The following is a 17,904-nucleotide window of genomic DNA, read 5'->3' as shown; positions in this document are numbered from 1 at the left end:
ATCTTACACTCGTCATGGTAAAATTCAAAAGTGTATGGCTGTTTGTTCTTCTTTGTAATTTTAACTGGTTTTCATGCGTACCTACAGCTCCTCCGACCAGAGCTTTGACACCGAGGGCCATTCCTTCGACAAACTCCTCAGATCCCTGGATGGCTCCCTGAAAAACCCACGTAACGCCACCATGAGGCTCAGCTAAACATTTGAACTGTCCAATTCTGAAACAATACTCATCAGGAGCAGATGTCTATTCTTTGTATTTTGTTCTTACCTGATAGGGCTCATAGAAGAAAGCTTCCACACCCTCTGACAATCCTCTAATCAGCCCAAAGGGGTTTCCAAGTACATCCAGACCCAGCACAAGCACATACATCTGTTTAATAGCCTGGAATATACACAAATATAACTTTTTACACATCAGACCCTTTGACTTTCTATTCATGCTTAATGCAAGAAAAGAAACAAATCGCATGAAAAAAGACAACACATGTAGTCGTTTCTGTGGTTTAGTGTAGCTCTGTCTTTAGTTGTGGTAACTAAACACATAAAAAAAAGCAACAAAACAATATTATTTACATGATTTTACAATTCCTAGCTGAAGCAATACTTAAAAATGAGCAGAAAAACTTGGCCAGTGTGAATTACCTGCTTGGAATAATGTCTGATGACCTCCCACTGTAGTTGCTGAGTGGTACAAAACTGGAAGGTCAACTCAAAGAAGGCCAGCCTGAAAAACAAGACCAGATTAGGTCAAGAAGTATAGATTCCTCGAATAACAAATCACAGGAAAAAATTCAGTGCCGTTGTGCCGGTTCAGTACTTGAAGACGACGTCCTGGACATCAGTGAGAGTCGCTCCGATGCTCTTCAGCAGCAGGTTCAGGGACTGGACCGGGATGAGTTCTGTGTCCCTCTTCTCCTTCAAGCCATCTTCTCCTCCCGTGCTCAGAGAGAAACTCAAATGCAGCTGCAAATGCAAAAAATAGGTAGCAGCAGGTATGTCAATTTTTTTTTTCCAATTTAAAGGGGACCTATTATGAAAAACATGTTTTTTCTTGCTTTAACATATATAAAGTGGTCTCCCCTCAGCCTGCCAACTCAGAGAAGGAGGAAAGCAACCAAATTCTGCAGTGTCTGTACAGCCGCCCAGATGAGCCGTCCAGTATGATGTGGCTTCTACTAGCTGTTCAGATTCTGCTCCCGTCGTTACGTAACGAAAATGCGAATTATATAGGTTGGCCTCCGATGTGTGAAACCACGCCCACAACTAACTCTGGCCGGCCGGAGCTTCTGCCATTTTTTCGTAGCGGTGTATGGCGTCATTCAGGCAGCCAATCAGCACAGAGCCTCATTATCATAGCCCCGCCCACTCAGAATCCCTCATAGATAATGAGGTTAGAGAATGGGAAGATAAAGACATGGCTCAGAGGCTGAATTTCTAATTTATTTAGCAAAAACAATCAAAAGCTTGTTTTTAAGACATTCAAGGCCTGTTTAAAATGGGTATTAGATGCCATAATAGGTCCCCTTTAACTTACATAAGAAATACGTACTGTAACATTCATCTTGCAATAGTATTCTAATATTGCTCTATACTTGATTTACTCGGTAAAACATTTTCTTTGTTTAACTTTTTATGACACCAACATCATTGTTGACAGACAAGACAAAGCTTTGATAACTTGAGATGTTTAACTATCTGATAACGTTTGCATTTACAGACCTTGATGGGGGAAATGTGGAAGTACTCATAGAGGCTGATGGGAGACGTATCCGCAGTGGATTCGTGGTTCAGTTCTGTCTTGATATATTCAATGTCCTTCTCAAACAGTTCCACCTAGAGGAATAAGACCAGCACAAATAAGACTGAGGAGTAATGAGCACAGTTTCACTATACTCGTGAATGTGATTTCCTGGTCTAACTGGAAGGTACGGTGGGACAACCTCCTGTTTTAAACTCATGTTGCTGGCATGCTCAGGGGTGAACAAGTCCAGGATGGCGTACAGGAAGCCCAGATCAAGCTTCAGATCCATCTCCTGAATCAACACCTTGAAGTATCTGAGATGAACAGATATTTTAATGGAAACTCAGGCACAAAATAAAAACTGTAATTGTATAGGTGTTGGCAGCTAAGATAAGTGATGCGAATGACAAATATATATGTACTATGATCATTCATATGATTACTAAATTGATTATATTTATATATGAATAATACATGTCATATAGAATCAATGTGTACATGTTTTTCCATTTACAAACACGAAAAAGTTACTTGGACAAGCACTTTACGAGAAAGAAGTGAGAGAATAGTTACTTGATGCGAGAGATGTCCGAGTGTCCTGCTGCTCTTGTGACGATGCTGATATCAGTCAGAGGTTTGGGTTCTGCCAGAAAAATAGATAGTCATCTTACAGAATGAAAAACTGGATCATAGAAACAAATTTTTGTAAATGAAAGATAACATAGGTGGTGCATTAACAGACCTGATTCCATCGTGATTGACTTTGGCAGTTTCACGGGGTAAAAAACGAAGGGGAAGATGGCCCCTGGCAGCTGATTCTGGATCTGCAGGAAGAAAAGGTCTTCATGTCAAATATGTGGATTAAAAGAAGCTCAAAATTTACTCATAAAAAAAGGACCTTTGGCAGACATGTACGTATAAAGGGCAGGTGGAATCATAGAGCTTGTTTTATAATTGTATTCTGCAGTCCACAAGTTGACATGACTTGAAAAGGATCATTTTATGCCTTTATTTTCAAATTGCAGAGGAATCCACCCTAGTATACAGACAATTACTGGGACTTGGGATGTTTTGTTTTTGATAAAGAATTTTAACAGTTAATCTTTTTACACCTTCATATTGGATTTTATTTCAGTTTCGAAGTAAAGTGCGAGAGCCTCATTTCGAACATCACTGCGTTCTACCTGTATGCGGTGGATTTGGACGCGGTAGGCTCTCTGTCGGGATGAAATGCAGTACTCCACTTTCACTCCAGGCAGGAAGTGCCTCCTGAGAGGAGCATCACATGGCTGCAGCATTCGCATATCCACACCACTGGGAGTAAAGGACACCTGGGGGACAATCAGGAAAAAGAAATTAAGCCTAGAGATACACACACTGCATCACACATGGGTATTCATAAATATACAGATTACAAGGTTAACTTTAAAAAGGATCAATCGAATGTTATTTTCCATTGTTTTTAAAACATGCAAAATGCATATTGTAACCTGGAAGTTGTTCTCCAGTTCGACGATGGTTTCAATAAGGGAGCCAGATTCAATGAACTCTCTGAAGCGGTTTTCCAACATCTCCGTCTCGCTGGTGCTCATAGTCTTCCACCGGTTCTTCTTCTTAGGCTTGTATTCCCACACCACATCAGAACTGTGACAACAAAAAAGACACCAGAGAGTCAAGTCTATGATTTACAGTTCAAACTTGAACATTTAAAGGAGCATGAGGCAAGATTGAGGCAGGATTTATGAAAAAAATGTGTATACGTTTAAGTTTTCTAGTAATAATGTCCGATGAAGCGTTCCAAATCAAAAAGAATGAGCCCTCTAGTGTATCTCTCCTTTGCCTTGAACAGGCTGTGTGCTGCAAAATGTGCTGCAATTGTGGGGCCGAATTTCCCGCGCTGGGCTGCGGATGTGACGTCACATGACGCTGCATGCGGGTTCTCCCCGTTCGCCGTCGTGGTGAAGGGTGGCGCTATAGAGTCTCATTTCTTAAAAGGAGCCTCATGCTCCTTTAACACTCTACCTTTCGCTGGTATAAAAAGGATCTATGGCATTAATCACTCATGAACATGTAGGAACATAACACATACATACTAGAATGTGAAAAAAAAAAACAAAAAGGAATGTGAAAAACTAGCATCAGCCAGCAGATGTTTAACTATTAAGATACAAAAGGTATGAAGAAGATGCTTTTTTTTTTTAAGACAATTCCATCTCATTTAGGTTTACTCGGAGGGCTAGATTATTATCCTAAATTACAATTTTAGTTGTTAACGCACACACACACCTTGTGATGCCTATGAAGGAAACTTCCTGGCTGGTGGTGTTGTTGACCAAAGACACCCCCATGTTCTTTAGCGACAGGATGATTTCCTGTTCAGCCAGCTGCACCTTCTCATTCTCACAGAGGAGCTTGTAGACCCGCTGATCCTCAGTGAACAGCACAACCCGCTGCAGACCTTTGCATCAACACCAAAGACCAACATGAGATTCACAAATGCTGGTAGAAATGCTGTGATTCATTATGTAATCAGTCAAGAATGACCATCAACGAGGACGGGGGAGACAGATTAGCTTCAGGTCCAGTTATCTCACCAGTGCAAATGTCTGATGTCTTGATACTTTACCTTCATAAAATGAAATCACAAAAAGTTTCCCTTCATTGTTCATGTCCACACGCAGGTCCTGAAGCAGACAAGACATACTACTTTATTTGAATATTTTTAAAACATTTCACATCTAACATCTATAAAACTAAACGTTTGTTCTTATCTAATGTCCTGGATGAAAATAATAACAGAAGACCTTTAAGTGCAGAAGTGATTAGAAATGAAGCGTGATTCTGACGGAGGTACAGTACCTCCTCACTTTTCAGCCTGCCATCATAAGAGCCACACTTCCAGTAAAGCTCTCGAGACCCGGTGGGAGCAGTCCAGGTGTAGTACACGGCTTTCCCAGCCTCCAGTTGTTCCTTCTCCTGCTCCACCTCCTTCTGAGAGCTGCAGGCACACAAAATGAATCCAAGCAGACAGTGTGTTCGTTTCAGTGATGTTACTTATAACTGAACTTCAAAAATGAAAAACTTCAATGCTCTGAAATGACAACAGGAAGGAGGAAAATAGAATAGCTTTAAAACAGAGGACAATATGGCAGAACCCATGCACCAAAAATGTCATCCAAAGAAACTTCTTTCAGCCTGAATGAGCTGATCAGGGAAAATACGACAGAAGATGGCAAGGACCCCAATGCCTTTCCTGGAAAGATACGTTTTAAATAAGCAGCATCAGAGCAGACCTTAAGATAAACAAAACAAAGCAGGAAAACAAGAAAAGAGAAATTGGGAATCAACAATCTACAGCCATAAACACAAAAGTATGGTCAAACTAGTATTGGAAGAGAGCGGCTGCAAGAGGCAGAAAGTCGGATTCCTTCGGCAGAACCACATTAAGTTGGCAGGTAAAGAGGACAACACTCAAAAGGGAGATCAGAGGAATAGCAAATGGCTTTAGATGTCAAATCTGCTCCTTTTGTTCATCTCCTGTGACATTTAAAGTTTGAATGGGTGCTGTAAAAAAAATGGTGCTATAAATCCTTTCAAAATAATTTAGTCGTGAATGTTAATGTAACTGCGTCAGCTACAATAACGTTGTCTGAGTAGTAGTAGCGTAGGTAGATCCTGATATGCATTACAGCAAATGTAACAGTGATGTCATCTCTGAACACAAGGAACAGTCTATGTCTACTTGCCTCTGCCTGCAATCTTCATCTGACAAAACTCTGTATTCAAAAGTGGCAATGCTTTGAAGCCACTGTGACAGCAACTCTTTCATAAATGCTTAGTTATTTGGGCATTTCTGCCCCAATGCCTAGTAAAACAATATTTGGCTCTTGCTCGATTAGTTTACAGGCTGTACTTTATTTGTCTACGTGATGTCATTCGCAGCTCTTCAGTCCTTTTTCCCTACTACCCAGCATATATTGGAGATTGCTTAATTTAGCGGGTATATATGCTTAATTTACTGTTGTGTGTTTACATCTAAATGTGTACTAATTTCTAGATCAGAGTGTCTGTTTTCAGTTTCTTTGAATCATGTGGCACATTCAATACTTAAAGTTGCATTTTTACAGCCTTGCTCTCATTCTTTATTCCCATCTTTTGTTACCACACGTGTAGAGTGTCAGAAGGAGATGTTCTCCATCCCAGATTTTGTCTACCTGTCCTCCTCCATTGAGAAGGAGAGGTCAAGCAGCTCGTTAGCCACCCACGAAGGTTCTGTCCGGGCGCTGCATGACCAATACCACAGACAAACACAAATCACTGTCAGCAAAAAACAACTTATGTTAGTTATGAAATAAACTTGCATGTATTATTACTCAAACTGCACATAAATGGATATAAGTTTGTTGTTAAACATGAAAAGTGGCATTTGCAGTTAAAAGGAGTCAAGTAAAAGACAAAAACTGTGGGGAAACACAATGAGAGGGCCGTGCTTCAGGCCGTCGTTGTCTGCGATTCGGCCTCCAGGTCCCCACGCGTGTTCACGGACAAGATGAAATGCTCATCGGTGTGGAGATGATGGAGCGTGCATACACCACATAATTACCATGTAAAGGATCGAATAAGAAATGCAAGAAATGTAAAACTCTCAGTAGAACCTAATCAGGTTTTCAAGTACTTTTGCAATGCTTACAATTTAAAAAAACAAAAGTTAAATTGTTAGATTTAAGTGTCTAAACAGTTGATTTTTGCAAAAAAAAAAAAAAAAAAAATACTAAAACCGTTTTACTTGTGAATGGACACATCTCCATTTGAAAACAAATGTTGTACATCCATAACAAAATTCAATTAAAACTTTTCAAAGGTGCTCACAAAGAACAAACTAAATCAATCAATGCGAGAATCAACACAAGCACTGAATAGGTGCCACCACTCACCATCTTTGTCAATGATGAATTACATCCTATCAAATAAGAATTTACTGCTGAGCTAAAACTGCATATTTTGAGGGGGTATTTCCACATTAAGTGGCTTTTAAGTTTTTAATTTGCCCATATTTTCCTTTTCTTTCGTCTTACCTCTGACAAAAGAGAAGAGTCTGGTCTTTGGTATGATTAATGATGAGAAAGGGGGCTGCGCCATCGTGGTACTCAGAAAATCTGATCGTGGCCGAGTGCTCCGAGAGATTCACATCTACAATGATCCCACCCACCTGCAACCAAAGAAATAGAGATCAGTCGCAAATATATGATAAAGTAGGCTGTCCCAAACACACACTGGCAATCAGCTATCACACCAATGAAATTCATCTTTGTGTGGTACTTCAATGACAAACAAATACATAATTCTTGAATACATTACTCACAGAGTTGTCCAGATGCAGCAAAAGGCAGTTCTCAGGTCGAGTGAAGTCAATGGTGAGAGGAGGCGCTAGACAACCATCTACTTTGATCTGGAGACTCTTGGCGTCGTTCTCAGGCCAGAATGGGACGGCTGACTAGAAAAAGAAAAACAAGGACAGTAAATAAGGAGATAAGACTGCCAAGAAATGTTTAAAAATCTAATCCTCCAAAAAGGAAAGTTAAATTTTAACATTCTCAGTTTTTACTCCATTATAATTTTAATATCAGCGTAATACAGCTGCAAATGAGACGGTTTCTGGATCGAACGATCAATAAATCAGAATATTTGACTATACAGGGGTAAATTCAAGTAGACGTTTCAGAATGGCATTCACTTTCTATTCTTTTTATTGTTTTTAACAATGTTATAAACATTTGTTTGCTCTTGTAAAGATGGCTAACCTGTTCTGATGATGAATGTAATATCACAGAATCGGGCTCCTTAAGGTCTTTATCTTAACTACCACGCAAGCACATGAATTTACAGGATATGAAGACATTGCAGCATCCTACCGGGAATACCGGAAAGCTCAGAAGTCTTCATTTTTGAAAAAGTTGCATTTGCAAATTAAACCGAAAAGCATCTGGGTTTTGCCACGTAAATAGTTTGATCTGGGTAATGCTGCAATTGTGAGCAGACGTGTCTGTCAGGCTTTAAGTTTTTATTTGTGTGTGGAGGCGTCTGTGTGTGTTTGTCAGTGTGTCTGTATTTTTTCACCGTCCTTATCTAATTTGCATTTTGTTCACTCGAACAGCAAGTCTCTCGGTGAGCCGCAGATCACACGCGAGCCACAGTTCGTGGCAACCCGCTGGCCGCAGTGATCCATACCGCTCACCCTGCCCATGCTGCCTACGTTTTTGTTTAGAAATAAATTGAATGCAAGTTGGAGAAACTTTTCAAACAAAAAGTACTTGAGTATGACTTGTCAAATGTATTTCAGCCAGTGTTGTTTGCAACACTGGCTGCAAGACACTGGCTGCAAGAAAAGCAAGAAAAAGTAAGAAAGAAAAGTAACAAGAAAGAAAGTAAGAACTCATGTCCTACAAGTTTAGTCTTCTTTTTTCATCGTCTACGATATGGCATTATATATTTAATTATCGTTATCGTCACAAGACCAGCATTTTCGTTGAGTCTTCTCTCATTTTCCTCAGCTGATAAAGGTTTGTTGACAATGATATTTAGTCATAATTTTCATTGACGTAAGCAACTTTAGTCATCACAGAGTTTGCATGATTTGCCATTTGTATATAATTGTACTGGGTGCTGTAGGAGAAAGGAATAAAGTGGTGCTAGATGTAAAATGGAAGTCAAAAATGCAGTTTATGCTTAAAGATACAAATTAACTTTCTTTTCTTTTTCTTAAATGTCACAATTTCAACCCTCTTCCTTTATCTAGTAAGACAGTGCAGTGTCATTTAATAATTATTCAAATATTTACATTCATTACAATAATACATTAATTATCTCCTGTTCCAATTACATTATACTTGTACTGTATTTGCAATCATATTGAGGATGTCTATGAAAATCCTGATATTGAGCAACTATGTATAGTTTTATCCTATTGTTGTTTTTTTTATTATTTATTGATCGTATTTTTTTATTGTGCAAAACAGGTATCTCTTGAATATAAGTTTCTATAAGACTAACCTTCATAAATGAATACATTTATAAATATATGAATAAATAAATAAATAAATAAATAAATAAATAAATACTCAGTAGCGCGGGGCGAGGACATGATCAGCCAGCGGTGGCTACGCAGGACGTGCTGGGGTGAACATCTCCAACTCTGGACCGAGCATGGAGCAGCTGCAGCCGAGCGCCGGGCTGCATTGAGAGTGCTTTGGTACTGGAGAGGGGCCCACGGACCTACCAGTGTCTCGCTGACAAACGAGTAAAAAAAAAAAAAAAAATACATGCCAGCGTCGCCAAAAATCTGAGACCTGAAGAAGTCGCTAGATTTGTAACTCGTCATTTCTTTTGAAAAAGAAACTAAACAGTCGCTAGAGAAGTCTGAAGAGTTGTTAAGTCAGCAAGACGGCTCACAGCTGAGAACGAGGTTAAGCTAACTTTTGTATCATGTTATGAGTTATTTTCTGTCAAGGCTCATCCTCTCCAAAACGAAGTAGTCTCTCCCGCCCGTCTATGCCGTCTTCTCCATCTGGTTTACACCTGCTGATCACGTCATTGGTTCCTCACAGGCACATGTACAAACAGCCCAAGCAAATTTGTTGTAAAGTACCACCCTAGAAGGTTTAGTTCTGGACTCTGGACTTTTACATTAAAAAAAGCAGGTTGCCTAACATCCCTTTTCTGAGAGAATAAATGGTGCTCAGCATTTTCTATTTGCAGCAAGAGTGTTCATGGTTGAACTTGCTCATTATATCTTAAACCTTCTAGTTGAATATAACGACTGGCTATAGCAGGACTGAAGAACAGCACGTGCAACAAAACACAAATATAAGTAAGACGTGTTGATTCCGACCTGTTCTGGCTTCGCCTCAGTCCAGTTTTCTTGCTTCTCCTCACGTATGAAGACGTGGTGCTTGGTTCTGTTGACCAGCATGTAAAATGGCACAAAGGTCACGATGCGTGTAAGACTGAAACTGGTCGCCTCAATTTTCACACCAACCTGAGAGCAGAGGGGGAAAAAAAAAAGTGAAAAACTAGCAGGTTTAAATATGCTGTCCGATTTATACAGAAAAATGAACAAAATATGAGGGCTGACTCCATGGCAAAGAAGCTGTTGAGTAAGAATGTTGTTGACTTTTGGAAAGAAGTGAGAGTTCTCAACAACAGTAAAGCATCCTTACCATGTACTGTAGATGGAACATCAGGTGCACACAATATACGTAGCTGAGTTGTGGCGGCAGCACTATAGTACTTTGTTTAACTGTATTAACAGTGAATCTTATAAGGTAGATGACATCCAAAGTAAGGACTGTATGGGTATCACTGCTCAGGAGGTGTATAAGGCAATACACAATGTATCTAATAACAAAGCAAGTGGCTTAGATGGCATTGATGCTGAGCACCTTAAATATGCCAGTGTGAGAACATATCCCCTCCTTGCATTGTGTTTTACTGGTTTTATGTATCATGGTATGCTTCCTGACTCCATGCTCTCTGTTTTATTAGTCCCAGTTATAAAGACAAGACTGGTAAAATTAGTAGTATAGACAACTACCGACCTATAGCTTTAGCGAGTATAGTGTCTAAAGTGATGGAAATGATTCTGTTAGACAGATTAAATAAATATATCTACTCAACAGATAACCAGTTTGGATTTAAATCCAAGCATGGCACTGACCTCTGCATTTATGCACTAAAGGAATTGTAAACAAATATAGGGGGCAAAATTCATCAGTCCTTATGTCCTTTATTGATGCGTCAAAAGCTTTTGACCGCATCAACCACAACAAGCTGTTTTTTTAAAGTTAACTCAAAGAGGGGTACCTGGGAGCATAGTAAAAATCTTAGCCTACTGGTATGCAAACCAGGACATGATATTTAAGTGGGGCAATACTGTATCACTCCCTTTCGGTGTCTCCAATGGTGTTAGACAGGGGGGAATTTTGTCTCCTATACTTTTTAATTTATACATGGATGATCTGTCTAAACTCTTGAATGCCTGTAAAACTGGTTGTATACTGGGTGATAAACTAGTAAATCACTTGATGTATGCAGATGACCTGGTGGTGCTAAGCCCAAGTAGCGCTGGTCTCCAGCAGCTCCTCAACATATGTACTGAGTATGGCATTGATAATGATATAAAGTATAATGCCAGTAAGAGTGTTGTTTTAATCTGTAGAAGTAAAGAGGACAAGGGGCAAATATTTCCTGATTTTAAATTATCTTTTAATGGTCTCCATGTTTGTAATATGGTCAAATATCTCGGCCATTTTATCACAGAACACATGGATGATGATGACGATATCCACAGACAGTGCCGCAGGATGTACGCACAGGCTAACATCCTCGCACGCAAGTTCAGCATGTGCTCAGAAGCTGTGAAAATTCATCTCTTTAAAGCTTATTGTTCACCACTCTACACTGCTCACTTGTGGTCAAGCTATAAAAAAGTAAGCTTCCACAAACTTCAAGTTGCATATAATGATGCTATGAGAATCTTACTCAAAAGGCCTAGATGGTGCAGTGCAAGTGAGATGTTTGTAGCTGCAAGAGTCAATACTCTCCAAGCTGTTCTTAGAAATGTAATGCACAGTTTTATGTGCCGTTTGGATGAGTCTGTGAATGGCATCATTGTAAATATAAATGACCCTGGGGAGAGCTGTGTCAGATACTCCTCTTGTCTCAGGAGACATTGGCTTAAAAGCCTGTATTTGTAATTCTCCCTGCTGGACAGGTTTTATGTTTTGTATGTATTTTGTCCTATGTTATATTTTTGTATGGACCACGAGTCTGCAATAAACTTCTACTAGCATCAGCCAGCAGATGTTTAACTATTAAGACAGTTGATATTTATATTTTTGTTGTTGTTTTTTTTCAATAGAGCAATTCCACCTCATTTAGGCACACTCGGAGGCTAGATTATTATCCTAAATTACAATTTTAGTTGTTAATTACATCTGTAATTTTACCATTTAACACACGCGCACACACACTCAACATTTCCATATAAAATGTGTTCCTGGGTAAGAGTTAGCTAAACTGGTTGGACAGCTTGTCCCATGTATGGAGGCTGTTCTCATGGTGAAAGGCCCAAATCGTTCAAACTCTTACCAGATAATCTTTGTATCTGCCTTTACATTTCACATCTCCATGGCTGCCAACTGTGTCCAGCGAGAAATCATCCGATAGTTCGCTTTCTGAGATCATGAGGCGGACCTGAAGACAAATCACAATTTAATCACACTCCTACCGAAAGAAATGGACAGGAGTTTTGAACTTCAAATATAATTTCTCTTCTAACTCAGAAAGATGGATGAATTACACATATATATTGATTTCTTTTAAATAATTTCAGAACATGTTAAAATATATCAAAAAGGTTAAAAAAAACACACACACACAACAAAAAAACTAATCCTAGGACATCTAGGTTGAATTTTGACTCAGCTGAGGCGCTTCTTCATCATACCTTGTTGTTTCGGGAGAAGTTCCGAGGTTTGAAGGAGAAGAGCAGAGGCAAGTCGTAGTCCAGGGGGTGTTTGCGGTGTATATCATCAGCCTTATACTGCAGCAGCCTGTCAGTCTTATTCATCATCCAGTATGGTGAGTGGATGGCAATAACAGTCTCTCCTGAATCATATTTGACATGCACCGCTATGTCCAACTCAGCCTTCTTCCTCTCTGTCCTTTCTCCATCTTCTTCCTCATCTTCTCGTAGAGACTGGAACACAATGAAGGTGATTTCTTCCTGGTCACTCTGGAGACTGCAGGACAGGAACAAAAATGTATTCCCATTTAAAATGTAACGGCAGATAGAAACGCATAACACATTTTTCTCTCTGACAGCATGTTTTAAAGTTAGACAAACAAGAAAAATGAAAACAGTCACAACAGATAAGATTAGAGGCAGACCTGTACTCAGAGGTCCAGTCCTGAGCCAAGTAGTCTAGCAGGCGGAGATCTAGACTTGACTGGTTGATGACAGCAGTGTGAAGTTGAGCAGCGTGGCCAGGGTTCAGAGTGGCCTCGGGCCCTGAAGCTCCACTGTCCTGATGACCAACAGGCACAAAGGAACAATTACTACAACAGTTAACCTGATGCATCACATGTCTCTAGAAACCAAGAATAAAAACGAGTCCAATGAGAGATTATGTTAAACAATATGTTTGACACAATGTCTGGATTTCTGACGTGTGTCTGCACATCATTACTAAAACAACAGCAACAATTATTATTTCTGTGTCAACATCCTTCTTTGTTTTAGAGGGATCTTCACAGTAACTTTACCCATTTTAACTTCAAAAATGCATTCCTGCTAACCATTTTTAAGCTTTTGAACTTTCAGCTTTTAGTTCAGTTCATTAGTGCTGCACAGCAATGGAGCTTTAATGTAACCCATTATGCAATAACACATTAGCATTTGGGATCTGGGAAAAGTATTCACACAAATTGAAACACTGGCACTTTAATTACTTTAAATTAAATGGTTACGCATTTAGATCTTATATAGATCTTATATAAGTATTAATTATAAAAAGCAAATTACTTTTAACATGAAAATACAGCAACATTTTGTCAAGAACAGCTGTTTTCTTGGAGGGGGGGTTGTAGTAAATAACCTGATAAAGTCAAGGCTTAAAATTATGCAACATTTCTGCCAACATAACGATGGACTACAAGCTTCAAAACAGCAGTCTATGAAGCAATGAGTGATATCATTGTGGTTTCCTTCATCTTTTATACAAATCAAGGGTTGTAACAACCACTTTCATGCTGCCTGTCACACATCCTACCTTTAGTTTGTAGGTGATGGCGTAAGGCAGCAGGTTGCGTAGCAGGACAGACGGCCAAAGGTGAAGGACAAATGGTACATCAAAGTTCTCCCCTGCACCCCCAGTGTCTTTGGATGTCACTGCATCCCTTAATGGCACAATGTTGATTGTCATAACACCACCCTGATCCCCAAGGCGCTTGCAGCTCTGCTGGAGGCGTGTCTCAGGGTCTTTGTTGCTGACATCCTCATAACTGAAGCCTTCAGAGTTCTCAAACTGCTCACCAAGATCATCGTCTTTGTCATCCATTATTGGCTGAAGACTCAGTTCAGACCTGAGGGGGGCAGCAAAGATTTAAACGTGTGTGATCAAATTTCTCTGTGCAGATTTCCAACCTTGCTTTGCTCACCTGTATGAGTCCAGAGGCACACAGAACTCCTCAGTTGGAAGAGCTTTACCCAGGCATGTAGATCCTTCAAAAACTTTGAATGGAATTGAAAAATGATTGATGATCTAAAAGCAAAGAGACGGAGCAACATGAAGATATACTCCTGGAAAGTGTACTTTATATCAGGGATTTCAAATAGGAAAAAACTTGCTTCACGTAAGCTGATCAGTGACGGTACCTGAAACGGAGAGCGGATCTTGATGTACTTGCTCCCCTCCACGGAATAAATCTGACAGACCAGGAAACGAGTGACTCCGGAGTCTTTGTGCATTACGCTGTACATCCCTCTGCCCACCTTGATCAGGGGGATCACGCTGGCTGAGGTGTGGCCCACAGGTGCTGGAAAGAGCAGGAGAAATGAAAGCAGTTTTTAACAGACACGTTTGTCCACAGGGTTAGAAACATTATTGCATAATAAACTTTGACTATATTGAAAGATAGGTTAAAATAACTTAAAAAAAAAAAGAGGGACACAGTTTTTCCCCACTTCCATTATGCCCAGTCTATTTTATAAAGCAGATTTAGTTTAAGAACAAATACAACATTTGCTTAAAATGACAGACAACACACTGTTAAAGTTAACACATGTGAAGTGACGTAGGCATTCATTTGTTCAAACATGGTTTAAAGGAGTTTTCTGTTATTGCATCCCTGTGGTAAATTGACTAAAACATGTCACAGACTTTCATTAATAATTCAATAAAATTATGCAAACTTTTGAAAAACATGCATATGTGTCATTTAAAAGAGTCCCCGAAACCTTGTAAAAAAAAGTTCTGCTTATAACCCAATTTAATGGACATTTAGGTGAAAAGCCATCATTAAAAAATAAAAGACTACAACAACTTAATAATCAACATACTGAATATCAGATCACAATGATTCAGAGGAAAACATATATTAATTCTGTGAAGATCATCATAAACGATGGCAACAGGTGGCAACAACTGTTGTACAATTAGCAGCAAAAGAAAGAACTATGAGAATGAAGTGCTTGTAATCCCATCTGCATCATCAGTAACCTGTGTTTTTGATGGTTATCTTTTGGGCTGCCTCAATCTTGAAATCGACAATACCTGAGGGAGCAAACAATTTTGTTCCATAAACCAAAGCAAGAAGTAAGCTCTGTGTGTGTGTGTGTGTGTGTGTGTGTGTGTGTGTGTGTGTGTGTGTGTGTGTGTGATCTGGACTGGCATCTTGTCCAGAATGTAACCCTGTCTTTCCTCCAACAGAGCTGGGAAATGTTCCTTCAGACCCCATTGGTAATGAATATCAATACGCAGGTATAGATAATAGATGGATGGATGTTATTTCAAAACATATGAACAGGTGACTGGAATCATTAATTCACATGAAAACTAATCCCTTAGTTTAAAATGCAACTCACTGGCTTGTATGTAGTAGTCTTTTCCACTCAGGGAGGTCATGACTGAGAATTGATCTGAGTCAGTTGTGGTGGAATAATCCATTTTGAGGTTTTCATCATTTTGCAGCTCCACAGTGTGGTTGGTGCTCTGCTTGCCAATGGGAGAAAATCTCTCACTGTGGCGGACAGATACTGGAAGGCCAAGTCTGTTTTTCACTACGAATGGTGCTTCATCCTTTTGAAAGCATTCTGCAGTCTGTTTGGCAGCCTCGGCAAATGCCTGGAGAAAGACAAACACACCGATTACATATCCCTTCACAGCCTTAGATGGTTCTTTCTGTAAAATGGTGACACGCCCCCGCCTCCTCCCTTTTCTTACTGTGCCAAGGTTGCTGAGCATGGCCAGTCCACATTTGGAGAGAGTGATATTGAGCTGGTCTTTACTGGTGAAGGAAATCACTGTTTTGTAGTCCGGGACATTGGAATCCACTTCATCTGAGAAAGCGTAAGTCACTGGCTTCTTCTTCATCTAGCCACAAGAAAGTAAAAGTGTTGAAAATACTTTGTATGTATGTGTCCGTGTGTAACTATGCTACATGTGTATAAAGATTGATGTGTGTCAGGACCTTAAGGTCGAGTGTCCATGGTCTGAAGCCATCTTTTGTGTCATCCTCTAAGGGTTCCAGTAGGGGCTCCCACACACCCATCATCTCGTTATAATAGTGAACCTAAAGAAAAAGAGTGATTTAAACATCCTACAGTAATATGAGTTGGAGATAGTTGGTAAGTAAATAAAGAGTCCAACATGATCTTGTGTTTTGGCTTATTGTAAAACTTCTCTGCTCGTGTGCTTTACCTCCAGGTTGAGCTCGCTGTGCAAGTTAATGAGTGTGGACCAGTTTTTCACATTTCCGTGAAAGGACGACTTGGCCAGAAGCATGGGGACAGTAACGTGTCCCACTCCTGCCTCCAGAGTCAGACAGATTGATCGTATGATTACCTGCAGTGGGACAGTCAGTTAAATATGTAGAAACTGTGCTTTAGCAACAAACTGCAACTTGTCACTTTTTATCTTTTAAACAGAACCACTTTAAAAAAGAGATTGTGTAAAATAGATGAGAAGACTTCATTATTGAAAAACTTTATACCTTCAGGGATTCTCCCTGTGGTATCATTGGAGTCAGTGCCTTTATGCCTTCATCCCCCTCCTCTTCTAAGAACCACAGCTTGAGGTCCATCCAACCTCGTTTCTCCCAAAGGTCCAAGGGAACAGGGCTGTCCAGTTCCTCAGGCGTCTCTGCCTGGGGGGTCAGTGCTGACTGGATGGTGATCACTGTATTGATGATGATTGGAGATACCTGGACAGAGTCAGACAGAACAGATGTAAAACAGCTATAAACAAATTACAGAGCTCAAAATATAATTTCTCATTCTTTACCTTAGCTTGAACTTGATATTACAATTCTGGCCATAAAGTGTGAACACCAGTTTATAAAAAGTTAAAAGATAAGCATTGCCAATGTGATGAATATTAGTATATATATATATATATATACATACATATATACATACATAGCTGTATATATATATATATATATATATATATATATATATATATATATATATATATATATATATATATATATATATATATATATATATATATATATATATATACATACATACATATACATAAAAAAACTGAAGGGAACTACAACATGAAATGAAGCCTTACATTATCATACTATATCATTCCGGTAATCAATCAGGTGTAATCAAACAGTGAATTGACTTGTTGTCTATTAACCCTAAGTGGATTCATGCACAGTAATTGGTTAAGCTGGAAACAGGTCGATGCTTATTTTACAGTAAAGAATTTGAGGTAAAAAAAATCTGTAAAATGTTAAAAAGAAAAACCAATACCTTCAGTGAGAGAGCACTGATGGACACCTCCATAGCCTGAGGGGACGTTGGAGTCTGGGTGCTCTGAAAAAACACCTGGCACGGCTGCAAAATGGTGGTCACGTTGTTTTTCCTCTTTTCTCTTAAGAAGGGACATGCCTCAACCTATAAGAATCAAAACCAGATGCATACACTTACATGGTGGTTTTCTTTTATCTATTATTTAAAAATCAAAGTTTGGCCCCAAATTGAATTGACAATACAAACCTTTAAGTCCTTTATGACAGCAGTCATCAGTGATCCCTCTGCATCGCTTTTCATCAGCAGCTCACAGTGTGTGTTCATCACTAGGGCCGGGGCGTCGGCACGTGTCAGGTCAGCCACAAACACGATCTCTGGGTTACGCACCACAACATTCATCTCCGTCTTTGACACGACGGCTGGAGTTGTACCTGAGAGCGGCGGAGGGTAAATCATTAGGTCACATATCATCAGGTGGGTGAATTCTACCCATTCCCAACTCAGAAATCAGACTCACGTTACTAATTTATTCATTTTATTAATGTATTTATTTAAACATGACACATCCCCTCAACATAAAAAAAACGATTTGACGTTTAACAGTGTCTGTGGAGGAGAA

General features: G+C 39.5%; 1 protein-coding gene across 4 annotated transcripts in view; it reads right to left on the bottom strand.

Moving 5' to 3' along the window:
• The window catches only part of vps13a (vacuolar protein sorting 13 homolog A), a 44,627-nt gene that overhangs the window by 6,172 nt on the left and 20,551 nt on the right, over positions 1 to 17,904 (bottom strand). For 3 of the 4 annotated variants that reach the window (XM_061729241.1, XM_061729243.1, XM_061729244.1), the window contains exons 39-68: positions 17,532 to 17,716; positions 17,286 to 17,429; positions 16,511 to 16,720; positions 16,219 to 16,362; positions 15,989 to 16,090; positions 15,742 to 15,891; positions 15,384 to 15,642; positions 14,175 to 14,335; positions 13,958 to 14,061; positions 13,570 to 13,882; positions 12,689 to 12,825; positions 12,246 to 12,540; positions 11,888 to 11,992; positions 9,630 to 9,776; positions 7,104 to 7,235; positions 6,817 to 6,950; positions 5,956 to 6,024; positions 4,601 to 4,739; positions 4,368 to 4,425; positions 4,028 to 4,199; positions 3,232 to 3,385; positions 2,926 to 3,072; positions 2,484 to 2,565; positions 2,315 to 2,384; positions 1,941 to 2,055; positions 1,720 to 1,833; positions 818 to 963; positions 643 to 724; positions 269 to 382; positions 82 to 157 (exon numbers count right to left, since the gene is read on the bottom strand). In XM_061729241.1, coding sequence (XP_061585225.1) covers positions 82 to 157; positions 269 to 382; positions 643 to 724; positions 818 to 963; positions 1,720 to 1,833; positions 1,941 to 2,055; positions 2,315 to 2,384; positions 2,484 to 2,565; positions 2,926 to 3,072; positions 3,232 to 3,385; positions 4,028 to 4,199; positions 4,368 to 4,425; positions 4,601 to 4,739; positions 5,956 to 6,024; positions 6,817 to 6,950; positions 7,104 to 7,235; positions 9,630 to 9,776; positions 11,888 to 11,992; positions 12,246 to 12,540; positions 12,689 to 12,825; positions 13,570 to 13,882; positions 13,958 to 14,061; positions 14,175 to 14,335; positions 15,384 to 15,642; positions 15,742 to 15,891; positions 15,989 to 16,090; positions 16,219 to 16,362; positions 16,511 to 16,720; positions 17,286 to 17,429; positions 17,532 to 17,716 — 4,260 coding nt within the window. The remainder of the gene's footprint in view (positions 1 to 81; positions 158 to 268; positions 383 to 642; positions 725 to 817; positions 964 to 1,719; positions 1,834 to 1,940; positions 2,056 to 2,314; positions 2,385 to 2,483; positions 2,566 to 2,925; positions 3,073 to 3,231; positions 3,386 to 4,027; positions 4,200 to 4,367; positions 4,426 to 4,600; positions 4,740 to 5,955; positions 6,025 to 6,816; positions 6,951 to 7,103; positions 7,236 to 9,629; positions 9,777 to 11,887; positions 11,993 to 12,245; positions 12,541 to 12,688; positions 12,826 to 13,569; positions 13,883 to 13,957; positions 14,062 to 14,174; positions 14,336 to 15,383; positions 15,643 to 15,741; positions 15,892 to 15,988; positions 16,091 to 16,218; positions 16,363 to 16,510; positions 16,721 to 17,285; positions 17,430 to 17,531; positions 17,717 to 17,904) is intronic. The other variant, XM_061729242.1, reaches the window with a different exon arrangement.

This window comes from Cololabis saira, chromosome 9, assembly GCF_033807715.1.
Source record: "Cololabis saira isolate AMF1-May2022 chromosome 9, fColSai1.1, whole genome shotgun sequence".
Taxonomy (NCBI): Eukaryota; Metazoa; Chordata; class Actinopteri; order Beloniformes; family Belonidae; genus Cololabis; species Cololabis saira.
The sequence above is the reverse complement of the archived record's forward strand: the minus strand, read 5'-3'. Positions and strand labels throughout refer to the sequence as shown.